Genomic DNA, 22,535 nt, shown 5'->3' on the forward strand with positions numbered 1-22,535 from the left:
GGATTAAAAATAAACAAGTTGTACGGAATATAACAAAAGAATATAAACTATGCAAAACGATAATCCGGATAGCGGAACTTGGCTGTTTTGAAAACGCCTTCAAATGCGATGTGATACCTCACGCATTCCGGAGAGTTCAAATACGAGGGGCGTTCAATAAGTAAGTATCCCCCCTCTCTAAAATCAATAGGAATGGACCAATTTTTAAAAACTTGGGCTCAAAATCTTTCTTAGGATATTCTGAGTTCAACAAAACAAACCGCAACAAAATCGGACCATATGCGGCCGAACGCGAGCCGTTTGAACGCGCCGAGGTGCGCGCCGCTCCCGCCGAATCCGCGGAAATTTGAAGTCCACGACAAGAGAAGAGCTTCTCTGCCAACGCTTCAGTCGTTCATCACTGATGAAAAATCAAAGAAATTTTTGTAGAATAAGGGGCTTACCTCACCTCTCTACATGACCAAGCAGGTGATCCAAGCAGGTCTAACATTGATTGTGAGACTAAGAGAACAGATTTTGGATACCACGCGTGTAGAGGTCTTTCAACTGGCTGGGGATGAAAGTGTTGACGGCTTGTTTGACCTCTTCCACTGATTCAAAATGAACTCCCCCGAGTTCAGATTTTAGATACGGTAATAAATGGCAACACAGACCACCATTTATTCCCCTTTCTGAAATCAGAACTCGGGGGAGTTCATTATGAATCAGTGGAAGAGGTCAAACAAGCCGTCAACTTTTCATCCCCAGCCAGTTGAAAGACCTCTACACGCGTGGTATCCAAAAGCTGTTCTCTTAGTCTCACAATCAATGTCAGACCTGCTTGGATCGAGCTGGTCATGTAGAGAGGTGAGGTAAGCCCCTTATTCTACAAAAATTTCTTTGATTTTTCATCAGTGATGAACGACTGAAGCGTTGGCAGAGAAGCTCTTCTCTTGTCGTGGACTTCAAATTTCCGCGGATTCGGCGGGAGCGGCGCGCACCTCGGCGCGTTCAAACGGCTCGCGTTCGGCCGCATATAGTCCGATTTTGTTGCGGTTTGTTTTGTTGAACTCAGAATATCCTAAGAAAGATTTTGAGCCCAAGTTTTTAAAAATTGGTCCATTCCTATTGATTTTAGAGAGGGGGGATACTTACTGATTGAACGCCCCTCGTAGTTGTATCATTGCGCCTTAGAAATGCGACGGAAGATTACAATTTTGAGAATTTAGGAAAGCAATTTCGTCAGCTTGTGCAGCGGCGTTTTCCATGTAAATGCGATTTTGTGCGGAAACGATGACCTCAAGAAGTTGTGCGGAAATGATTTTAAGCGGAAATAAGGAGGTGCATTCCAATCTAGGGATTTTTTTGATGAGATAAAAGAAGGTATAAATCGACTCTTTTAACTTTTACCCTCAATTTGACCTTCGACTCTATAGAAAATATTTTTTCATCTATATTTTGTAGGCATGTAGGCCTTATTGGCAACACTATTTTTCCCCAATAATGAACCGGAACATATAACGATAGCGTCACTCGATATACTTGACATTGTCAATTCAACAGAATAAAAATAAAAATTAGAAAATAATAAAAAAATTCCTTAACTAATATTCTTTCATTTATTTATTGGTCCGTTCAATCACGTCAAGCCAATCAGATTTAAGTCATCAAATGCGAATCATCAATGTATTCCTCTCTTCAAAATGATGTTTATGTAATTTTGACCGTCAAAATTTTAAAAAATCTGCATTTTAAAAAATAATGTATCTTTTTAAATGAATGCTCATTTCCGGGCTAAAGTCATTACAGCACCTATGCAATGATGCAAATTGTTAAATATGAAATGGGGGAGGGGGGGGGGGGCTCGGGATCATTAAAATCGGATTCCTTGGAGTCAATAACGTGGTATAAAACATCATTATCCGGAACATCCGCGACAATTTTTGACCAAAGGCAAACTTTGGAAGGAGCCGCTGTCCCCCCCTCTAAGAGAGCATTTTTCCCTGCTAAAAATTTTTCATGGAATTCCATGCTGGTTTTCCATGGAAAATTTCTCCACGTAAAATTGGGCACGGAAAATTTTTCCATGGAAAATTTCTCCACGGAAAGCACCACGGAAAATGTCACCATGGAAAATTTCTCCATGGAAAATTTCTCCACGGCAAATTCTCACCGTGGAAACCTGCCACAGCACTCACTGTGTCTCATGCAGGTTTCCACCATCAAGTTACCATGGTGTTGTTTCTTTAAGTCATCATAGAACTGTTCTACTCAATGTTGCTGGTTTTTTTAGTATTTAATTAGATGATTTACAAGTTTTCCTTGTAATCAAAATAAATGAAAATGATACACTCACCAACTTGAAGACACATAGTACCAACTATACTTGACAGAGATGTAATAATTCTTTTAACAATTGAGAAACTACCGCACTGTACCTTCGCGTCACATACTGCACGCTCAACGTTTCAAATAAGATTTCATTCAGTTGACAATGTGAAAACATATTCAAATTATTTCACAATAAGCACGGAAAACAGCACCAAAAATTATCACAACACTATCCAAATTAGAGGCCAAGAGAGTGAAATATGAACTGTAGATTTTGGTTTCTGTCTGGGAAGCTTAATTGCATCTTGATGGTTTAAAGGTTGCCACTAATTCCCTGCGAATGGCTGTTCGATAAGATCAAAGGAACTGCCAGATGATAGGAAACAAATGGCGATTGCTGCAGCTGAACAAGGCAGGTAAATGTCTCGGTGTGTTTTTATGAAAGCTCTGAAAAATGAATAATGTACAGCGCATCAAAACCATGAGTACAACCAATGATCAGCACTAAATTAAAACAATCTCAAGGTGAAGCCAACCAACATTTCTTGAGAAGTTAAAATAAGTTCTGAGGATAGCCAAATAATTTTTAGTAATAGGACAAAATACTTGTGAAAAAGCATTGGTAAAATTGTGTGTAAAAGCAATTATTGCATTGGTAGCCATAAAAATAGGAAGTAAATTATTGGACATCTGATAATTCACTGAAACATCGTTGATAAGGATGTGATGTTTTAGCCCTCTAGAGTTAAAAGTTTAAGGCCTCATCTGTAACTTCAGATATATCTCTCACACTACTTACATTTCTGAATAAAAATACCAAGTAATAGCTAAGGCTCAATTCAGACGTCACTTTTCCTTCACTCATGTCAAATGAAAAGTTGGATCGTGTAATACAACACGAGAACACAACGATCATTTGAGAGGTTGAACAAAAATTTGAAAGTCAGGTCACACCAAGGTTTCCGTTCAACTTCTCAAACAAATGTCAGAGCTCACGCATCATACGTTGAGACAATCGTCAAAAGTATTGTTTAAGTCACCATTCACCAGTGGTGCCACCTGACTACATGAATTTACCTGTTGAGTGGTGCGAATTCAGAGCTAATCGGAGAGAAACATTTGTTTCAACATGCGATGAGCGAGCTCTATGTTCTCATGTCTGTATCAAACGATCCAACTTTTCACTCGGTATAAGTGGAGGAAAGCTAGACTGTCTGAGGTGGGCTTTAGTTTCCATCACACAGCAAAAAAATCTAGAAGGGCCTGTATTTAAGGTTTCTTTTTCAGTCCTAAGTAGTTCTCACCTGTGAATTTTATTCACAGTCTATATGGGTTTCGGCAAACGATAGGAAATGGCGATCTCATATGATCTGACAGATATCTGATATTATCCCTGAGGAGGACAATGACATGAGCTGATGAGCAGCTAGGAATGGAATGCAGTTAGAATGTTGACCGTGTGCTGAAAACACGATAAGGGAGACTGTAACCAATAATCGATCACGGTTCATGTTTGGGGTGCAGACTCGGAGGAGTGACCAAGGAGAAGATAGAGAAAATGATGAGCACATACGAATCTACTATTCAACAAAGAATGTTAGAATAGTTTATCAAAATACAGAAATAACTGTAATGCTATGATTCTATGGAGAGGTTACAGATCAGTGGCTGATAGTTCACTATTGGTGCCTATCCCTACATTCAGTAATAGGAATTGCTAATCATTGTTATTCATGACTTACCTAGATTCAGTTCAAGGCCCTTGCATTCAACTCGGATTTGGCGTGATGTAGCGAAAGCAGGAAGTCAAGAAATATATAAATTTCTGAGAATTACTGTATGGTTTGCGAGAGCTTCATTGAGCCTGACGATTCACGCCTCGTTGATAACCTAACCATGGACCAAGAGAATAAATAAGGACTCCCAACTCCCTATGCTAACCAGTGTTAAAAACCGTTAACGCGCGCTCGCAGCGAACCTGGCAGAGGGTGCGGTGAACTAACGCCACAGCGGTCCACGATCGTACCTCTATAGTATGTTATTCCATGCAATGTTCTTTGTTTATCTATGATTAATTTATTTGTGTAGATACTTTAATACATTTTACTTTCGCAAACTAATGAAATTGTATAGATACATACCTTCTGCAGAGGTCAATGCGAAAGACTTTGATTTGAAGTATCTTATCAAAACACGAGCAAAGATGATTCAGTCAACTTCTGACGCAGAATCAAAGAGACTTGCTAATAATCAAATTAAAGGTAATGCTTGAAGTCAAGTATCTTTGATTTTGTGACACTCAGTTGATTTTTATCAGTACAACACTATTTCTCACTAAAAAGATTTCACTTAACAGAGAGGCGCCTTCGGCTAAAAGTACAATCCTGATTCCTGCTGCACACTACATACACACTTCCTTTGGCTTTCTCAACAGCAGTTGCTGCTGAGTAAAACGGTTAGAAATAACACTTCACGTTAATACCAGTTTATGTACACGAAGACTGACGAAGATTGAAATGAAAATGGGAAACTTTTCACACTAAACTCTTCAAAACTGCAGGGCGACCACGAGGATACGAGGATCTAGAAACTTCTATGAGCACTACTGAGTGACTGAGTGATAAGCCTAAATAGGTGGTGCATGGAGATATAAACAGGAAGACCCAATCATCGGTTTAGTTCTCTACACCCTCTGCCAGGGAGCGCTGATGTCAGCGCTAACCGGAGTTGGGGGTCCTTATTTATTCTCTTGGTCCATGACCTAACCTCAAAATACCGACAGGGCAGGGCGGGGCGGCACATCTCCTGACTTGCCGAATTGAATTGAGGATTTTTTATTTAAATCTGCATGATCTAGAAAAACTCATTCGCTCATTTATTACTGAAATGCGTAACGCCGATAATGTTTCATACTTCACACGCTTTAACATTTGCGTTCTATTCTTGCTTTTATTTTTATTTTTATACAATTTCAACATGAAACTCATGAAACAGGGCAGGCCGGCAGGATTGCAACGCAGGTTTTGTTTTGGAGTCGGAACTAATCACTTTGTAAACACAAGATGAGTTGTTGGTTATCACTGCCAGTAATGCAAATTTTAATTTTTTTATGTGATTTAATTAGTATCAGCTCGAATTCGAGTCTTCTTCGTTACGAAAGTAATGTTACCTCGAAGTTGGTGAATTTTGATTAACCTGAAAGTAAGCCAGCAGTGTATCGCGATGGACTCTTGGTAATCGATCTTCAAATTTTTATTTTGACCATGCGTAGAAATAGAATGAAAAAATTCTGATAGATACAACTCAATTCTCATTGGTTTTGCTATTACCGCTATTCGGTTCTTTCTACAATTCAATGTTGGTTTCACACAGGAGATTTGGAAGTATGACGGTTGAGCCTCAGTAAAGGCGATCCTATTGAATAGTTAGTGTCTAAACTAATCTTTCAAAACACAGACGTTTGGTCTCTAATTGACAGACTTTAAAGCTGTACCTACAGGTTCGAAGAAGCTGCGTGTTTTCTGTTTTTTGACAAACTATTGCGGTTATTTCAGTTGTCTTAAACAGAGTATAAGCAGCAAATTATTATTACATCTCTGTCAACCATAGCAAATCTCTGAGTTCATCATATTTTAAATGAAAACATTCTCCGTACAGAAAGTAGTTGCTACCTACTGGTACAATTATTAAATTATCGTTAAATAGTGGGCATTGTCTTGGGAATGCCATGGTTGTAGAAATTTCAGTGCACTAATGAAGACTTATTCTGTGATAACTGATGACATGAAACATTTTAGTGGCCCTCACTTGTGAACTTCGGTGAGTAATTCAACTTAATTCTATGATCCATAACGAAACAGCAAATAGTTGCTGATTGTCAATGATCAAAGGCTTACAGATTACCATGTTTATTCTTGTGGTGGTCTCTAGTGTTTCGCGGTGTTCCAATGCATGTTCTCTGCTATTCCGTTACGCTCCCTTGAAATTCCATGTAGCCACCACGGAATCTCCTGCTGCCACCATGGAATCCCATGCAGTCTCCACGGAAACCCAAAGAGTCACCATGGAGTTCCGTGCCTCCTCCATGGAGTCTTCATGGAGTCTCCATGGAGTTCCGTGTCTTCACCATGGGATTCCATGAGAAACAGCACGGAATACCATGGAATTCCATGAAAAATTTTTAGCAGGGTTCGGCGTAAAGTGGTCCAATTTTGGATTTTCAGGGGCCGATTTCACAAGAAATTTTTCGTACTTTTCAATTCTTATGAAATCGATTGAGAAGCCCGACTTTTCGGATCGTGACCTCCCCTTTGCTCCCCAAGGGTGGCTGGTGGGGGTGGGGGGAGGGGGTTGGTACGAGATCCCCGCGGTCACCGACTTCGACCTGAATCAACCGAGAATGAAGCACACGAGTGCTCTGGGACACTCTGTATGTACGAGGGGGGACCCAAAAAAAACCGGAATTTTGCTGTAACTTGGCAACAATGGAAAATATTCCTGTTCCACCGCTAGGAGGTGTAACTAGGAGCTATGAGGAGTCACTAGGCCAAATTTCAACATCGTAGCACATTTTCTTTCCATTTTGGCGAGACTTGGCTTCAGGGGTGTTTGGCGACTTCGTAGTTTTTGAAGATAGGTGATTTTCATAGGCTATGTGTGGCTAAACTCTGACAATTTTCGGAGTGAATGTTGCCGGGAACATGATTTACCTATAACATATGTGAAAAAATGTTTTTCTTCGTTTTAAAGTGTGATTTATTGTTCGAACGTAGGCTGAACGCCAGGCGGCCGTCACCGGCTAGCGCGCAAAATAGGGGATCAATTCGGCAACAACGCGTTTTATGCCAAAATTTTTCACAGCAAATGTTCTGAATATTTCCGTAATACATCCAAGTGATATCTGCTAGTAGACAAAACGATATTTAACCATGTTCATTCACAAAAACGCGATTTATTTCATGTTTTCATCGGTTCTAGCCGATGGCGATAGCGGTTTAGCGCCGTACAGGGGTTTCGGGCGATACAGACCATTTTAAAACTGAAAAACCGTACTTACACTGAACTTTTTGATAAGGCTTATCCTTCAGAAGCAGCACTTTAAAATATTAACGGAGAAAGCCGTATTTTTATCGAGCAAGATAGAAAAATTTGAGCTCTAAGTGTTGTTACTGAAATTGACCCATCTTCAAAAACTACGAAGTCGCCAAACACCCCTGAAGCCAAGTCTCGCCAAAATGGAAGAAAAATGTGCTACGATGTTGAAATTTAATCTAGTGACTCTTCATAGCTCCTAGTTACACCTCCTAGCGGTGGAACAGGAATATTTTCCATTGTTGCCAAGTTACAGCAAAATTCCGGTTTTTTTTTGGTCCCCCCTCGCAGATAATTAGTGAATTTGAGCAAAAATCAACCTAGAATACTTTGTTTCCGCAATTTTATTCAGTCCCCGCCCTATATTTAAATTTCAAACCTGACCCGATTTCGCCGCCAATCCTCTAGCTAATCGGAGAGTTCGCACGGTCCTAGGTCGACAAATGTCTTTGGTCGACAAGGAACAAACGGAATGAAGAACGGGAGACACATTAACATACCTACCTAATACTAGACCAATCCACACAGGTCAGTCATTCCCGTGGAAGAGTTTTGGTACTCTACTGCGCAGTGACGTACTATTGAGTGCTTGCAATGTATTTTTATGGGAGCACCATTGTGACGTACTATTGGTGCAGCTGAGTTAGGGCGGGCGGGGAAGTGGCTTTCAAAAAGATGCGCAATGACTGACCTGTGTGGATTGGTCTTGCTAATAATCTTGCATCTGATGCCTGCGTGACCTGCAGGTATAAAGGGACTCCGGGACTCTTACCTGCATCTTGTTTGATTTTATGAAGCTCCGATTGTGTTGTGTTGCACGTTGCATGAAGGAGATTTCAATTTCGCGAAGATTCTTCAGAATTATTAATCCTTTTCGTCGTCGAGTAGGTTTTATTCGTGCTAAATTGGACGTCTGTGGAAGTGTGCAACGGTCCAATTCAGGCGAAAGTCTGTTCGGTTCTCATCTCACTCTCAGCAATTAACCATAATAAGTAACGAGCAATAATTTAATTAACGTTTTTAAGATATTCATGCATTTATTCTCCAACTTTCTGTGCATTCAACTAACCTTACGTATCACAAAATTCCTGCACTATCTTAAAACTGACCACGCAAATATTTCCTGAGTAAGTACCATACTGAACTGTGTCGGTACCACTGGTCCCTTCCATCAAGATTTCTATTTTACTCTGAAACCTTATGTAGTCAAATCTCTAAGAATTGTCGCCAGAATCTATTCACTTCAATTAATGAAGTGTTTAACCCTAGGACCGTTGTAAATCACTATCCTGCCATGATTGAGAGCAGTAAGTGCAAGAATGAAGTTTTGAAAAAACGGGCCCAGAAATGTCGGACTAGATAATTTTGTTGAAAGAAGCCTCCGTCTTCTGACAAATTGCAACTTCCTAATCATACAATACTCACTTAGAAATCGTTTGGATGATTGAAAATCCACCGATTTTGTTTCAGTCACATACAAAGTGTTATATTCATCGTGCTAAGCTAGTGTTTGGCAAGACAGCCATAGGTGCTATCCGCTGCATGCGCTCGTCATTGAGCTTTGGATACACAGCCAACAAATTCTTAGGGTAGGAATTGGCAGAAGAGGGCGGCACTGTATTCTAATGCATTGTTTTTATTGGCTCATTGGAGGCATAGGCAGAATATAGAAGGTGGTGGCAAGTGGAGAAATAATACTTTTCTACATCACAGATAAAAATGAAGCGCCCTTCTAATTGATTAATGGTATCGCAAGAAAACTGAAACCTCTTTGAAATTTAAAAGGGAGCGGGAAAGGTTGTGAGGCTCCCACTTATTTTGGCTCTAAGAATTTGTAACTATTAACTCTTTACGTTTCAATATGTTTTTCTACCAATTTTTGGCTGTAACTGAAAATAATTTGTTAGTTAGAAATATATATCATCAGCATATACGTACGTTTTTATCTCCTTTTGATTCTAATTTCATTCTTATTATCTCATCCAAGATCATGATGAATATCATTGGGCCAAGAACTGTCCCTTGTCCCACTCCTTAGTTAATCCTAAAGGATATACCAGGGAATTTTAGAGATCTGTCTGTTAGATAGTATTTCATAATTTCTAGTTAGGTAACAGCTTTAAGAGGTGTCCTCTTACGGATCGTCACATGTGTGAGAAAATTCTTTTCTTAATGTTGATAAAAATTTTCTGTGCTTATGTTGTGTGGCACTCGTAGTTTTTCCCAGTGCTATCTTATTTTTAAGCGTCAATCTAGGTATAGGTATAATCTTTTTTTTTTCTTTTTTTTCAGAAATTAGAATTGCTTGCAAAAAATTTGCTTTTTGAATCGCTAAATTGGTAAGTCTATTTAAATTCAAGTTTCATCATGCATAGATGTAATTACCCATAAGAAATCTATCTGCCATGAATTTCCTATTAAGGTGATTCGGCGGTTGCCATTTTTTGTGTCAGAGGGACGTGTGATATATCGCGTCAATTGTTCCATAATTTCAGCTACTTGTCACTTTTTTCATATTTTGAGATGGCACTTCTGTTGTCATGATACTGAAGAATTCATGTACCAAATTTGACAAAGAAATTCATCGTATTAAAAGCGGGGTTTTTTCAGCTCTCTAATACGTTGAATTGTTTTGTCAAATTTGGCACGTGAATTCTTCAGTCTCATGACAACAGAATTGCAATCTCAAAATTCGAAAAAATGACCAGTACCTAAAATTATGGAACGAATGGATGTGATATATTGCACGTCCCTCTGACACAAAAAATGACAACCATTGAATCTCCTCAAGCTTAGTGCAGTGTCCTTATGGATGGATAGACAGTAATTCGTATCTGATCTAAAGTGAAGAACAAAGAATTTTAAAATGTGGCCCGAAGGCTGTAAATGACAAGGTGTTTCTTAGAATAGATGAATTTTTCTAGGTTTTCCTTGTTTCATCCTAAAAATTATTCAGCAGCAACAACACAGCGTGCAAGGATCACATTCTAGAGTCATGCCTCAAGTCATGACCATGACAGCCTTTTAATGACACAGGACTGGACTGGAAGCCAGGCTCACTGATGAATGTGATTTACTGATGAGGTCTAAAAAGACTCACAGCATGTAATATTCGATTGTATCTGCCTGAGCTGAACACTCCCCACCCCTCCGATCAGTCTTCCACCAATACTCACTAGAGTTCATTTTATTCTCCTTTCCAATAGAAAAAAACCATTGTGTTCTCCCTTGTTGTCAGTCTTGGACCAAAAACCATGTAATGAGCATCAATCATGCACAGAGATGCAAAAAGAAATTTCATTCTAGTATTTAAGGCTTAATAGGTAAAATCTAATTTTCACCTCAAAAGAACTGATCCTTCACAACTCAGCAGTACCGTGTTGAGGTACAGTCAAAGAACACTTGTAGGAAAGCTACAGACTTTCCACTAGACGATTCGAACAAATTTTTAAAGAGAAGAGCAAAAAAAAAAAAAAAAAAAAAAAAAAAAATGAGTAAAAGCAGCCGGTCATCAGTTTGGACAGTTTTAAAAGTGAAGACATTTTTCAGAAGTGAAGAAGGAGCGAATCCCGAATCGGGTGAACGTTAGGCCAGAAGGCTCTTTTCGCACCCCTGCATTGATCATTAACAGAATGCTGAAGGGAATATTACTGGATCAAAGCTCATTCTGGTATAAAATTTGAAATAGGTTAAAACGAGTTTTCACCCCCAAAACAATTGATTTTATTTTTAAGTCATTGTCTGAAGTGTCTAGATCTGGACTGCTGGTTTCCTGCTTGGGAGGGCCCCCCCTCCCCTTCTAACCTAGTCTAAGATTTCGAAGGGCTGCTATTAAAGACTGGTGAAGGGCCCAAAGAGTGAATCTTATGAGAGCATTTCGATGTTGCATACGTGTACATCCCTAAACTTGTATTTGCGAGAAAGCTTGTGATCGTAATCTTTTAGCTGGTGCCTGTGAAAAAATGAAAGAAATTAAACCAGACCTCGCAAATGCTTACTTAAACTCTAAGAGCCGAATCGCTGAAATTTGTGGAATCCGTGCGCGACTTGTGGCTTTAAGTCACACAGAAAGGCGTTTAAATAAATAGTCGAAGAGCGCTCGGATATCGAGGTCTAAATTAGCTCAAAGCATATCGATTTTGAAACAGAATGAAAAAAGAATGGCAATTGTGATTGCAGAGTTGGATACATTTGAAGGCGCCAAGATTGCCCTTCCGGGCACTTCCGTCATCTCGGAATTTAAAATTTGGAAATTGAACTAAAAATTCGACGTCCACGTCAGTAAATACGCTCTGGCGCCAAGTTTAAATAAAATCGATCAAACTGGTGCCAAGGATATAACATTTTAGGTCACTTCCACCATCTTGGATTATTGAATTTTCATGTCACAAAATAGGCTTTGTTGCCATGTTTCTCTAAAATCAATCGAACAGGAGCTGAGATACTAATTTTCGCCCTATCCGTCATCTTGGATTATCGAATTTGAGTTAAAATCGAATTGCTTTCGAAAAAGTCGGGAAGGAGTTATGTGCAATCTGTAAATACTTACTTCCTATTTTCGCCGTAGGGTTCAATCGACTTAAATAGTTTTTCTGCGCAAGCGAACTGGAAAAACTACTTGACGAAGTCGCATATTAAGATGAATCAAATTCTCGCATCATCGTTGGGGAAGGAAGGTGATTTCAAAGTTTTGCTGAACATAATTTTCTCGACAAGAATGAAACTTCGCCATCGAGACTTCGCATAATCAATCCCGGCACTTCGTGCAACCATTGGGGCACTGAGGTGTTGCTTATTATCAGATGAAATTGAAGGCGAAGGGCTCACGTGATTTAACCAGCAGTTTTCAACAGTGCAGGATCGTGGAAACAGTACCATACATACTATTTGTTTACACATTTTCTCTCATATTCCTTTGCATATTCATGTAAGGGTCGTATTTTTAAAAAATGAGTAGAATGACGTCATTATACAATCCATTGTTTAATTAAACATGATTGGAATGGCATCTATGAATAATAAAATAAGGATTAAAACAAGAACCTTGATGCTCATAATTTTCTTACTTACATAATTTAGTACATGCAGAGGTGGGAGCCGAAGCTTTTCAAACGTCTGGCGTTCATCATCAGGGCATACATAGTAATAACAACGAAAATGGTAATAAGCAACAAGCACTAATAATCTACATCATGCACAACATTCAAATACATAGCTCAAATAATAAATAGCAAAAGCTGTACAGGTAAGAGAGGGGACAGGGAGTTGACAAGTGATAAGACATCGGCTTCGGCTCCCACCTCTGCATGTACTAAATTATGTAAGTGAAAAAAATTACGAGCATCAAGGTTCTTGTTTTAATCCTTATTTTATAATCCATTGTTTGGTCGAAACCAAAGGGTATCCCTGGGTAAGGGCACCAAAATGCCCCTCCTCACGGATTTTGAATTTAATGGTCTAAACCCTTTCAGGAGGTCCTAAAAACATAGTTTCGGGCAATTTTACCCTCCTGACCCCAACCACCCCCCCCCCCTCCAGCCCCGAAAAACCCATTTTTCGGGGAATTTTGGGGTATTTTCACGTTTTATTTCATATCTCCCGCAATTTTCGATAAAAATGCACCAAAATTTCACCAATTACACATCAGACCAGTCAGATTCTTGGGTAAAAAAATCAAATTTATCGTACCTTATTTAGGTCCCTAAAAAAATTCGTAAAAATCGTCAATTTCCAATTTTTTTCAGATTTTAGCGGTTTTAAAAAAATGAGGACACATACATTTTTTTTTTGCCTTAAAATGTAGGTAATATACCCAGTTGTTACCCCAAAAAAATTTCAAGCCTTCACGCGTGGTGCGTCCCACCGAAAAAATTGTTTTTTTGGCGCCAAAACGGTTAAAATGGCTCTTTTGGCAACGGTTTACTCGCACGCTATCAAGATTGTAACACTAAAATCTCTAATTTTTGGTTTCAATGTTCAAGAGGTATGCCTTAATATCGTCAGAAAAGGTTTCAAGTCGATCGAGTCCTTGCGCCCCACGTAAAGTACCGGTTTTTGGCGCCGAAATGGTCAATATTGCTATTTCAGAAGAGGTTACTCGCGTAGGGTGGCTCTTATTTTTGAATTTACGGAGTTTAAAGTGCGGAACCCTGCAAATGGTTTCATTTGATGAGAAAATAATGGGGAAAAAATAAAAATTGAGAAAAAAATGTTTTAAAACGCGCCTAAAAGAGCCTAAAGTTCCGAGCGTGGCGTGCGAAGACGCGTTTTTTCGTCACTTCGCGAATTTTTTCCCTCCTTTTAAAATGTTTCTACGGCTTTGAAATTTTTAGAGATTATACACTGTTTAGAGTACTTTGCGAGAAAAATAATGAAATTTACATAGCTTAGTTTAAAATTCTTTCTTATCCCCATCAAAGAGGCCACGTCGTGCGATTTTGCCGATTTTCCCTTTATATCGTTCATTTGCATGTTAGTCCCGAAATACCATTAAATCGACTTGTTTTCCAGCAGCTGAACAGAATTGTTTATGTTTCGTTTAAATGACTCGGTAGACTATCTAGAAACGGTCTACTTCTAGAATCTGAAGAATTTTTGCTTTTGACTCGTGAAAAAATTTAATCTCGTTCAGGCAAACCGAGCCGAGAGAATGTTATGAGCCATCATCGACGAAATCGCATAATGTGGCCACTGCGAAGGAGAAAAGGGAACATTTTAAAAGTAGCGAGGTTTATTTTGTTAGCTTCTTCGTTATTTACTATAAAGTATGTGACACTTCAGAAACCGTAGCAACAATTTAAAGGTGGAAAAAAGACACGCCGTGCGGGGAGATTATAAGGAAAAATTGGCAAAATCGCACGACGTGGCCTCTTTGATGGGGATAAGTAAGAATTTTAAACTAAGCTATGTAAATTTCATTATTTTTCTCGCAAAGTACTCTAAACAGTGTATAATCTCTAAAAATTTCAAAGCCGTAGAAACATTTTAAAAGGAGGGAAAAAATTCGCGAAGTGACGAAAAAACGCGTCTTCGCACGCCACGCTCGGAACTTTAGGCTCTTTTAGGCGCGTTTTAAAACATTTTTTTCTCAATTTTTATTTTTTCCCCATTATTTTCTCATCAAATGAAACCATTTGCAGGGTTCCGCACTTTAAACTCCGTAAATTCAAAAATAAGAGCCACCCTACGCGAGTAACCTCTTCTGAAATAGCAATATTGACCATTTCGGCGCCAAAAACCGGTACTTTACGTGGGGCGCAAGGACTCGATCGACTTGAAACCTTTTCTGACGATATTAAGGCATACCTCTTGAACATTGAAACCAAAAATTAGAGATTTTAGTGTTACAATCTTGATAGCGTGCGAGTAAACCGTTGCCAAAAGAGCCATTTTAACCGTTTTGGCGCCAAAAAAACAATTTTTTCGGTGGGACGCACCACGCGTGAAGGCTTGAAATTTTTTTGGGGTAACAACTGGGTATATTACCTACATTTTAAGGCAAAAAAAAATGTATGTGTCCTCATTTTTTTTAAAACCGCTAAAATCTGAAAAAAATTGGAAATTGACGATTTTTACGAATTTTTTTAGGGACCTAAATAAGGTACGATAAATTTGATTTTTTTACCCAAGAATCTGACTGGTCTGATGTGTAATTGGTGAAATTTTGGTGCATTTTTATCGAAAATTGCGGGAGATATGAAATAAAACGTGAAAATACCCCAAAATTCCCCGAAAAATGGGTTTTTCGGGGCTGGAGGGGGGGGGGTGGTTGGGGTCAGGAGGGTAAAATTGCCCAAAACTATGTTTTTAGGACCTCCTGAAAGGGTTTAGACCATTAAATTCAAAATCCGTGAGGAGGGGCATTTTGGTGCCCTTACCCAGGGATACCCTTTGTCAAAACTTCTTGGTTTTCGAGTAACACATTCACGAAAATTTTGCAGAATTTTAACTTTGACCTCCACCGCGTCTTTCCAAAATTTTTTGGGGGCTTGAAACTTTGGGAAAAGATGGGGCATTGTTTGGTGAATGAAAAGCGCAAGTCTCAAAGGTATCCGCCCCGAGCCTGAAACGTCCGCTTTGTACGTAATCCTATTATCGCCTTTTATATTTCAGACACCCTTCATATTCATTTTTGTCCAGGACTTCGAATGGATCAATCCAAGGCAAAGAAAACATCTGGAAACCCTCTGCTCAACATTACTGAAAATAGAATAGTCCCCTATCCTCCCAAAGCCCTTCACTGAGTTGGCACACCTTCATTTGGACGGAGTTAAACAGAAAGGAACCAAGCCACATCGGGATCGAACCGAGAAATAGAGGTTTAAAGTTTGGCTCCTGCATAAGACTCAATGTAAAAGATAAACTTCAAGTTCAATTTCTGCAAAATTTGCTCCAACAAAAACTTTGAATTTTTGGCGATAGATAGTAGAGCAGTGGTTGAGTTCAAAACCCTTCATAACTCAATTTTTTCCAAAATGTGGGTTGGTTCCTTTCCGCTTAACTCAGTCCATTTCTTCTAAAATCCCCTGTCGCCACCCTTTCACTGCTCTATTCAACACTCGCGTGTTAAATGTGTAGCTGACGGCTTTTATACTTATTTTTGTCCAGGATTCCGAATGGATCAATCGAAGGCAACGAACACATCTGGATACCCACGACTCAACATACCTGAAGATACGAGTCTTACGACGGCATCGGACTCGGAATCAAGAATCAATCCACGGGACAGCCACCTGGAGGATGTTGCTACGGTATTTATAAAGTGTGAAGTAACGGAATCGGAAGGGGAATCAACAACTGGCACACAGTTCGGCGACCATGTCCTGGAGTATGTAAAAAATGAGGGTGGAACTTCTCTGAGTGATGAATTAACGTCCTTTGAAGGGTTCAAAATCGACTCGTATTCTTGCGATACTTCCATCGCTGCTCAAGCAAAAGTAAAAGTCGAAGTAGGAGAAGGCGATGAAAGTCTGACAAACGAGATACGTGCTACTTTTGATATCAAAACTGAAAGCATTTCCCAATCCGAAGAAGAGGAATCTGCGGGCGAAGAGAGGGAGCACAATTTTACGAATCATATTCGAGATCCATGTGATAATCCTAAAATATCTCTTCCAGTGAAACGAGAAACAATCGACGACAAACATGAAGATCATAACCAACTGCAAAGAGATCCCAGACATCAAACGGAGTCTACTAATAATGCCGAAGGAGAAGATTTATCGCCTACGCCTATCATTGAGGGATCTGTGCGTATAAGTGAACAGACCAAGATTGTCAAGAAATCGTTGAATTGCAATCTACGTTCTTCCTCACATGTTGGTAACGGAAATCTAGAGGAACATTACCGAACGCATACCGGAGAAAAACTATATAGATGCAGTCATTGCTCTGCATCTTTTTTGAAAAAAAGAGGTCTCCGGAAACATATCCTGCGAAATGACGTTACAAAGAAAACATTTCAATGCGGTGTTTGCACTTCATCCTTTGCTTATAAGAGTCATTTCGAAGCACACATGCTAACGCATACTAAAAAGAAACCTTTTAGTTGCAATCAATGTACTTCATCCTTTGCCCGAAAAGGGGATTTAAACCGGCACACGCTAGCGCATACTGGTGAAAAACCGTTCAGTTGTAGTCTTTGCGATTTATCTTTTGCTCTAAAGAGTGTTTTAGATAATCACATGCGCAGGCACACTGGTGAGAAACCATTCAGTTGCAATCAGTGCCCTTCATCCTATGTCCATAAAAGCAATTTGAAGATACATATGCTCACGCATACTGGTGAAAAACCATTCGTTTGCGCTCATTGCCATTCCTCTTTCACTCAGAAAAGCAGTTTAAGGATACATATGCGCACGCATACTGGTGAGAAACCATTCACTTGCAATATGTGCCCTTCATCCTTTGCCCTTAAAGGTACTATGAAGTCGCATATGCTAACGCATACTGGTGACAAACAGTTCTGTTGCAGTCATTGTACTTCATACTTTTCTCTAAAGGAGACTTTAAGAAGGCATATGCGAAGGCATACTGGTGAGAAGCCTTTTAGATGCAATCAGTGTACTTCATCCTTTTCTCGGAAGACTACTTTGAATATACACATGCGCAGGCATACTGGTGAGAAACCATACAGTTGCAGTCGTTGCAAATCATCCTTTGTTTGTAAGAATGAATTAAATGCACACATGCGAACGCATACTGGTGATAAACCATTCAGTTGCAATCAGTGTACTGCTTCCTTCGCCCAGAAGGGCTCTTTAACGATACATATGCGAAATCATACTGGTGACAGGCCATTCAGTTGCAATCAATGCAATTCATCCTTTTCTAGCAAGAGCACTTTGCATCATCACATGAGAACACATACTGGTGAGAAACCATACAGTTGCAGTCGTTGCAAATCATCCTTTGTTTGTAAGGATAATTTAAATGCACACTTGCGAACGCATACTGGTGATAAACCATTCCGTTGAAATCTGGGCACTCCATCATTTTCTCGAAAGACAAAATTGATCGCTTCTATCTCAAGCCCCTCCTTCACTAGGGGTTCTATCAAGTTCTCGCCGTATACTCGGATCAGTCTCTTCCTCATAGACTCCGATCTTTGAAACCGCCAACTTTTTATCTTCCTATTACCTAATCTTTTATATTTCAACACTCTCGCGTCAAAATAGCTGATACCTTTCATATTTATTTTTGTCCAGGAGTCGGGATGGACCAATCCAAGGCAATGAACGCATCTGGATACCCACAACTCATTATTTCTGAAAACAGGAGTCTTACGACGGCATCGGACTTGGAATCAAGGATCACTCCGCAGGACAGCAACCTGGAGGATGTTGAAACGGTATTTATAAAGTGTGAAGTAACTGAAACGGAGGGGGAATCAACAACTGGCACACAGTTCAGTGATGATGCTGTAAAGTACATAAAAAGGGAAACTGCAGCTTTTCTGTGTGATGAATTACCGTCTTTTGAAGGATACCAAATCGACTCGTATTCTTGCAATACTTCCGTCGCTGCTCAAGCCCAAGTAAAACTCGAAGCAGGAGAAGAGAATGAAAGTTTGACAAAGCAGATACATACCACTTTTGATATCAAAACTGAAAGCATTTCCCCATCCGAAGAAGAGGAATATCCAGGAGAAGAGAGGGAGCACGATTTTACGAATGATATTCTAGATCCGTGTGATTATCCTCAATTATCTCTTCCAGTGAAACGAGAAACAATCGGCGACCAACCTCAAGATCGTGATCAGAAAATAGAACCCAGACATCCAACGGAGCCTTCTGCATACGGTAGGGGAGGGGATTCATCACACCCACCCACCGTTAGGGGGTCTCAACATTTAAGCACTTCATCCTTTTCCCAAGAGAGCAGTTCGGAGATGCATATGCAAACGCGTACTGGTGATAAACCATTCAGTTGCAGTGACTGTACTTTATACTTTTCTACAAAGGGCAGTTTGAAGAAACATATGCAAACGCATACTGGTGATAAACCATTCAGTTGCAAGCATTGCGCCTTATCATTTGTTAATGAGAGACATTTAAATGGACATTTGCGAACGCATACTAATGAGAAACCATTTAGTTGCGATCAGTGTCCTTTATCTTTTTTTCGAAAGAACAATTTACTTCGGCATATTCGAACGCATATTCGTGAGAAACCGTTTACTTCCAATGAGTGCTCTTCATCCTTTTCTAGCAAACGCGGTTTGAATACAAGTATGAAAACGCATACTGGCGAGAAACTGTTTAGTTGCGACCAGTGCAATTCATCTTTCATTCGAAAAGACAATTTACTCATGCATATTCGAACTCATACTGGTGAAAAACCATTCAGTTGCAATCAGTGCACTTCATCCTTTTCTAGCAAGACCATTTTGGATAATCACATGAGAACGCATACTGGTGAGAAACCATTCAGTTGCAATCAGTGTACTGCTTCCTTCGCCCAGAAGGGCTCTTTAACGATACATATGCGAAATCATACTGGTGACAGGCCATTCAGTTGCAATCAATGCAATTCATCCTTTTCTAGCAAGAGCACTTTGCATCATCACATGAGAACACATACTGGTGAGAAACCATTCAGTTGCAGTCATTGCACATCATCCTTTGCTCATAAGGGTAATTTAAATGCACACATGCGAACGCATACTGGTGAAAGACCTTTCAGTTGCAATCAATGCAATTCATCTTATACTTCTAAGAGTAGTTTGGACTTGCATACTTTAACGCATACTCGTGAGAAACAATTTAATTGCTGGCAGTGCTATTCATCTTTCGATCGATTGGGTGAACTGCTCAAGCATAAGCGAATACATACCGGGTAGAAGCCCTCCAGTTGCGGTTATTGCCGTTCACATTCGCCATTTAGGCAGGTGCACGCAGGCATATTCGAATGCACTCTGTCGAAATACCATTCACTTGCAATCAGTGCTCTGCCTCCTTTGCTCAAACGTGCTTTTTAAGTAACCATTCGGAAACTCATACCGCCAAGAGACCATTTAGTTACTGTGAATGCACTTCATTTTTGCTGAAAACAGCTATTTAACCCTTGTCAAGAGATGACCATCGTGTGTTTAGTACGCAGGGTATTTCTTGAGGTAATCATAAGGAGTCTGATCGGATTCTAAATAACGAGTGAACCCCACTTCAGTGGTAAGTTTGCAGCCATCAATAACTCGTTCCAACGGCGATTCACACTTTTCGAGCCATTGAACAAGGGTTATGGTTTCAGCATCAGCTTTAGTTCTAGGTATCAAGGTTTCAGGTTGTTTATTTCCTAAACAGAAGAAAGAGAAAGTTTCATACATATCCAAACAAACACTTCAAAAAAGCCTTCAATGATCTTGGACCGATTCTAAAAAGTGTACTTGATGATAGTTTTCACAAATGATAATGCTGGCGTCTTCTGTCAATTGCACCCCTCCCCCCCCCCCCCCAATCACTTTTTCATTTCACAATTTTTATCACGCTCCAATGTAGAAGACACGAGTCACGCTCGCTCGTTCGTTACCCGCCAGGGGGCGCCTGTTGTCAAATCTGGACAATACAATACACTTACAGCTTTGGCATCTGACATTTGATATTGGTCCAAGCATGTAAGGATAAAGTCTTGGGGAATTTTAACTGTGTTGTCAGATTGCTCCAATTCTAGACCTAAACAATATTTGGCCAAAGCTAGGTTATTAATTGTAAATGTGGCTGCGAGGTCCTCTCTCAGTTTTTGCCTTTCTACATCATTGTTTGAAAATAACAGAAATTCATCGACATGAAGTGCGTAATGAGTACTAATTGAGTTATCTTTAAATCGTTTGAAAAACAAATGTGGTTCATATTTTGATTGAACATGGTTTAGGTTTAGCAAGATTTTAGTCGCTTTTTGACTCCATACAGATGAGGATTGTGTAAGGCCAGGCCGTACAAGGCACGTTTTATTAAGCAAACCAAATTTTTACCTACAGATAAACCTTCTGGTTGCAGTATTTAGATGGTCTCATTTAGCGTTGCATTCAGACAGGCAGTATTTGTCAGTTTTAGGAATTCATGACCAAATAATATCAACAATCTCTCTCACTCCTTTCCATATTTCTGAATTTATCGCGCATTCGCAAAATAGTTTTAAGCCAAAGGATCAATCCAGTCGCTTTTCGCTGCGATCACATGGTTGTCGTATTTAGTGACTTGTTTATTACTCTCATTTTTTCTTCAGTTTTACTAAGTTTTACACACCCCCTCTGTCCTGACAAGGTCCCAAAAAAAATTAAGAAAATGAGGAAAAGAAAATGCTAAATAATTTGAGCTGTGGACTGTATCCATTTACCTTGAAAAAGGCTACCAGGCCGCGCGGGGCCGGCTTCAGAAAAAGTCTGGGTTCCCTAATTAACACTTTAACGAACAATCTGGAACAGCAGGCTGCGCGGAACCGGCTTCAAAGCTAGTCTGGGCTGCTAAGAAATATTAAGAGCATTAATTTGATTACTAAACGACGACAAAAAAACTGACGAAAGAATTTTAAATTTATTGATAGGCGAATTAAATGAGAAATTATTACTTACTTTGCAAGAATAGAGAGAGACTGAATTGATATGAAATGAAATAACTATAACTTGAAGAGCTTATCGTCCGAAACGTTTACTGTAGGCATTAAATTTAAAAAGCTAGAAGAACTTTTACATATACCGCGAAATTTTAAAGCGTTACTGGGATTCCAGTAGGAACGAAAGCGAATCACTAATGGGTACCCGTTTCAATCCTAAATAATAATAATAAAAGAAGACAGAGAAGAAACCTAAGAGGAGCCTTAATGAATGCCAGTACGGAGGAATTGCGTCACTGGGTACCAGTGAGGTGGCGAAAGAGAGCGGAGACAGGACGACCACACGGGGGACCCTACTTAGCGCTATTTTGGCTCGATGATCGCGAGACCAAACAACAAACTAAAAGAAGGACTTAATAATGGGACAAAAGGAAAATCTGCGTTAACTAAAAGTAGCTCTATGGTGTCCTCCTTAGGATGCAAAAATAAAATAAAATCTTCCCCAAGTTTTTCTCCGGAAAAACGGGATCAAAGTAACCGGGTTGACTTAGGAGACCTGTGCGCCATCTCGCGGCTTGGCGCGGTACTGACGTTTTGCCGGTCTAGCGCGGGGATAGAAGTACGCTAGCCGGCGCGGCGGTTACGGTGGCTGCTTGCACGCGTTGCCAAGTTGCGTCGCATTGCATGTAAGAATGATGACATAAATTGAAATTATATAAATTTATAATTATATCAATTATGTAAAAATAGATAAATAAAATCTGTGCTTAAACATTCCCACCCCGTTGAAATCACCCGATCTCGAAACAGGAATAATAAAAAATCCCCTGGGTGGGGGGAGTAAGAAATAAAAATTATAATGCTTCAACAAAAATGGATCAGGAACTACTTTTTTGTAGCTGATTTCGACGTGACAAGAATAGTGGTATCTGTGGTCGTACTGTTTAACCCGTTTACATCACGTTTTCGCCGTGAATTAAGAAGAGGCTCTCTATGTAGTTTCTTTCCGTGTTGTTCTGCCTTGCTTTTGAGCAGCGCGTAACGGGCTATTCGTTTGATCGCGGAACTCGTGTGTGCTGTAGAAT

At 39.7% G+C, this 22,535-nt stretch overlaps 1 protein-coding gene and 1 long non-coding RNA gene across 4 annotated transcripts in view; one reads left to right on the plus strand and one right to left on the minus strand.

Annotated features, from left to right (window-relative positions):
- Positions 1-1,984: 1,984 nt before the first annotated feature.
- LOC109038070 (uncharacterized) lies at positions 1,985-6,494 on the minus strand. Its single transcript, XR_011900532.1, has 3 exons — positions 5,072-6,494; positions 4,053-4,200; positions 1,985-2,757 (listed from the first exon to the last, which is right to left on the minus strand). It is a non-coding gene; the product is annotated as an uncharacterized lncRNA (long non-coding RNA).
- A 1,642-nt stretch (positions 6,495-8,136) lies between these two features.
- The window catches only part of LOC109032075 (uncharacterized), a 40,081-nt gene continuing 25,682 nt past the window's right edge, over positions 8,137-22,535 (plus strand). Inside the window, exons 1-3 of one of the 3 annotated variants that reach the window (XM_019044011.2) lie at positions 8,137-8,528; positions 9,694-9,740; positions 18,108-18,250. In XM_019044011.2, the coding sequence (XP_018899556.2) occupies positions 18,116-18,250 (135 nt within the window). In that variant the 5' untranslated portion in view covers positions 8,137-8,528; positions 9,694-9,740; positions 18,108-18,115. Of the gene's footprint in view, positions 8,529-9,693; positions 9,741-16,008; positions 18,251-22,535 lie in introns of those variants that run through there. The other 2 variants (XM_019044012.2, XM_072304199.1) reach the window with 2 other exon arrangements.

Source organism: Bemisia tabaci, chromosome 9, assembly GCF_918797505.1.
Source record: "Bemisia tabaci chromosome 9, PGI_BMITA_v3".
NCBI lineage: Eukaryota > Metazoa > Arthropoda > Insecta > Hemiptera > Aleyrodidae > Bemisia > Bemisia tabaci.